Source organism: Bicyclus anynana, chromosome 12 (assembly GCF_947172395.1).
Source record: "Bicyclus anynana chromosome 12, ilBicAnyn1.1, whole genome shotgun sequence".
NCBI lineage: Eukaryota > Metazoa > Arthropoda > Insecta > Lepidoptera > Nymphalidae > Bicyclus > Bicyclus anynana.
Genome location: NC_069094.1, coordinates 11,126,795 through 11,130,952, shown reverse-complemented (window position 1 = coordinate 11,130,952; position 4,158 = coordinate 11,126,795). Strand labels below are relative to the sequence as shown.

The following is a 4,158-nucleotide window of genomic DNA, read 5'->3' as shown; positions in this document are numbered from 1 at the left end:
CATTTCCCAATTAATTACTATTTCTTTCTTTATATTAATTCAAAAAATAAAAACTTAAAACAAAAATTAAAACGATGTTTTAAACTTTTCATTAAGAAACTTTAAAACGTTTTACATTTTTAACCGACTTCAAAAAAAGGAGGAGGTTATCAATTCGTCGGAATCTTCGAAAAAGAAATGTACCTCGCCAACTGGCATTGAAGCAGTGTGGTGGTTTTAGGCTCCATATACATATGTATATGGAGAGACCTGACCCTGTAGTAAGGCCTTTAAAATAGGCTGGTAATGATGAGGATTTTAATGCTTTACATTACTAATTTCACTTATTTGCACCGATATCCGATCCACAAATTTTGTAATTGTAATTTATTTTTAAGCAGCCTTTATATTATAATATTAGTATAAATAAACATTTACTTAATAGTAACTAAGCTAATATCACAATCATCTACAATCAAAAAAAATATTCGAATCTCGTTCACTGTTATGTTACATTTCTCTTCAAGTTATCCAAAATTGTCAAAACAGGTTTATTGATGATGGAATTCACACGCGCACCGTATACAAACTCAAGGTGAGTAAATTGCAATGTCTCGTTTAATTGAATCAACTTTGTAACTGATTTTAACTTTTTTAAAAGTACTTTAACATCTTCAGCGTCACTGAACCAATCCACTTCACTTGCGACCAATGTACTCGGCACACTGACCAATGACACGTCGTATTCTGGTGGTACAGCAGAGGAATACACCTCAAGGTTTTTTGTTGCTCCATAGTCGTATCGTTGAAATCTCTGAGTCGAGTAACCTTGGATAAAATGCAAGAACACTCTTGCCGACGTCCCAGCTGGTATATGAGTTGTTATAACAGGCAATTTTTGCGGCAGTAAATTAGTCAGCTTTTGCAGACCAAAGTTCACGAATAACTCCAATTCGCATAACAATCTGACGGGTGAAAGAGCGTCACAAACCGAGGCGTGGTACAGATTTAAATTTTCATTGAATGGGAAAACTTCATACACATTCTGTGCTTCTGCTAACCATGTTAGGAAGCTCAATTTTTTGGAAAAGAAATCAATTAACGGATACTTCGTATATTTCAACCACGCTACAGGCGCTAGTAAGACAGCGTGATCGATTTTCTTATTATACTCAGGTCGCAAACTGCACATCACGAATAACGCTGTGGTGCCTTGAGAAAACCCAACATAAGAAAGTTTTGAATAGTTTGTTTCGGAGAGCACGTAATTAATTGTAGCGGGAACATCATATGATCCAATTTCCTCGTAACTGAAATCCCAGAACAACTTTTGGGGAATCTCCTTGACGTGTTCCTTACAGTATCTGTTGCCTCTTGCGTTGAAAATCCAAACGTCGTATCCAGCATCTGCTAGCTGATATGCTAAGGAATATTTCGGTCCCAAAACGAGCCAAGAATCCGAGCTGTCTCCAATACCATGAACCAATAACACAGGAGGTCCTTTTCTGGTTATGCGGAAAGTTTTCAGTTTATATCCATCTTCGGTAATCACAACATGTTTCTCTGAAGTATAATTGTATTTTTGTAACAGTTGCAATGAATCTAGAAATACATCTTCACTGTGTTCACTTGATTGTCTTGCGAGTTTATATTTGCTAAAGGAAACAGCACTGTTGATGTTGGAGATACAAAATATAAATAATAACTTGTAAGAGAGATTCATGATATGAGAACGGATATCACAAGCGACCGGAATCACGAAGCTAAAGCTAATGGCAGAACACGACCAAATTCAATGTCACGTTGTAAATAAAATAAATTTATATTCATTAAAAAAACTGGTCATAATAATATACAGGATGTAGAATATGAAAGTGATTTATGTAACTTAATGTACCATTATAAGGAAGCCTTCGAACCATTTCATTTCAATTCAAAACTATATAGATAAATAAACTAAAGCATTGCCTGTTTTGTTCTAAAGTGTACAATTTTGTCTACATAAATAGATCTGATAAAATTTCTAGACCTTATAGTCGAGATCATTTAAATATTAGATTAATTCTCCAGTTCATTATTTTTAAATTTAATTTCCTGTAGCTTTTCGTAAAAAGCTATTTAGCATTATTATTATGAAATAAAAACAATAGTTAAACATACATAACGTGTCGTTTAAGTACATCCATTTTATTTTTATTTTATAAGAACTATCTGGTTAGGTCCCGAGGGTTAGGAGGGTTAGGTCCTGGGTTTGATTATTGGGTCGGGTTTTGTAATATTTTCTTTCTTCCAACAATTCGGTAGTTTTAATTAGTATTACAACTCCATGCTGCGGAGAGAACGTCAGTACAGTAATTCTCTATATCATTTGATCGTCATCATCATCATCTTCTTCTAAGCTTCATATTTATAAGGAGGAGGGGCATGGCCATTTAGTGGGCCATTATAATACATAGGTTGATAATGATGAAGAATATGGTTAATTTTAAAATAAAGTAGATAATTGAACTAAAGGTTACTAGATATATATTTTCGAAAGTCAAGGTTGAATGATTTTATAGTAGTTAATTCACCGATTTATTATGTAGATATTTTGCTACATTGCTACAAAAAATCAAGTTCACGATTAAACAAATGCGTACCTACATAATATTTGACCCTGTGACGCAAGGTCGCCTATAAGGTATGTTCAGATTGCCAAGATCCTGCCGCGCGTCAATAAGTTAAGTTAAGCGTCCCGTCTGTACAGGATGCCGAGCTACAATTTGTACTATCAATGTTTACAAAAACTTATGCTGTGTGGGGACTCCCGTTAAAATTTTTTATAAAATAAAATTCAAACGACTTCCAACACAAAAATAATCCTACCCACTAAACTAAGAAGCGAAAAATAACATCATATGTGCTACCTTCTGATCAGTTTGAAGGCTGAAACTACTTAATTAATTTAAATGAAACTTGGTGCGATATGAGACCATAATACGTAGACGGTTATAAAATACTTTTAGTCGCGAATATTAAATCAGAAAGGGGTGAAGCAGGGGTTGAAAGTTTGTATGGAAAGTCCTTCATTTTCAATGTAATTTATACTAGTTGATAATTCACCGATTTTTTAAGTAGATACTTTGCTCATTGCTACAAAAAATCAAGATCACAATTAAACAAATGCGCACATAAAATTTGACCCAGTGACGCAAGGTCGTCTAGATATGTTCAGATTGCCAAGCTCTTGTCGCGCGTCTACTCGTTCCGGCTGTTCAAAATGACTAGCGACAATATGAACTAGTATTACTATCAATGTTTAAATATAAAGTAGCAAATTATAAGTTATACAACATGGACTACCGTGTAAATTAAAATAAGAACAATATCAAAAAATAATGCTTTGCTTACCCAGTGACATTGAAATTCATTTAGAGGACTTAAATACATATATAAAACCTTTAAACATTTTGTGTTATCCTGGTACTTTGAGTTTTAGTGTGTTTAACGTTATTTTCATAAAAATCAAAAATGTTGTCATTCAGTAAGACAAACACAACGAGCTTGTAAAATGTCTAGACGCGCGGCTAGAAAACGCGCGTTTGTTTTTTGTCATCTGTATCCGCGCTAACTCGGGGTCAAGTTTTACTATTCGACGGTCGTAGACTAAAATTATCCTATTTTATTCATAATCATGATCCTTAACAAAAGTCTTGAACAGTGTATAAATTACTAGCCCGCTACGATGTCTGCCATTGTAAAAAATTCAAAATTGTATTACTAGTTATTTCGAATTTATAAGGCCGCTTATTTTACTGAGCAAGAATTTATTGCCTTCTCAGGAGATTCTGCATTCAAAACCGGTACGCGGTGTAGTCACTAGTCACTCATCATCATCATCATCATCAGTAACAGTAGGTCTCGAGCCGCCAGCATCCAGCGGCTCCCGGCACCTCACTTGGTGTCCTCAGTCCACCTAATGGGGGGTCGGCCAACACTGCCAACTTGGGATCCCAACATCCATCGGCTCCAGCTTCGCGACTCATTGAGCTGTGTCAGTCACTTTAGTCCTTCTGATATCCACTTTTCTGATTCGATCACGCAGAGAAACTCCAAGCATAACTCGCTCCATCGCCCGCTGACTGACTTTGAGCCTATAGTTAGCGACCAAGTCTCGGATCCATAGGTCATCACTGG

The 4,158-nt window shown here is 35.5% G+C and overlaps 1 protein-coding gene across 1 annotated transcript; it reads right to left on the bottom strand.

Annotated features, from left to right (window-relative positions):
• Positions 1-353: 353 nt before the first annotated feature.
• LOC112056810 (lipase 1-like) lies at positions 354-1,751 on the bottom strand. The gene has a single exon (XM_024097295.2). It carries the CDS (start codon positions 1,700-1,702, stop codon positions 485-487), a length of 1,218 nt encoding a protein of 405 aa, XP_023953063.1. The 5' UTR covers positions 1,703-1,751; the 3' UTR covers positions 354-484.
• Between the last annotated feature and the right edge of the window lie 2,407 nt (positions 1,752-4,158).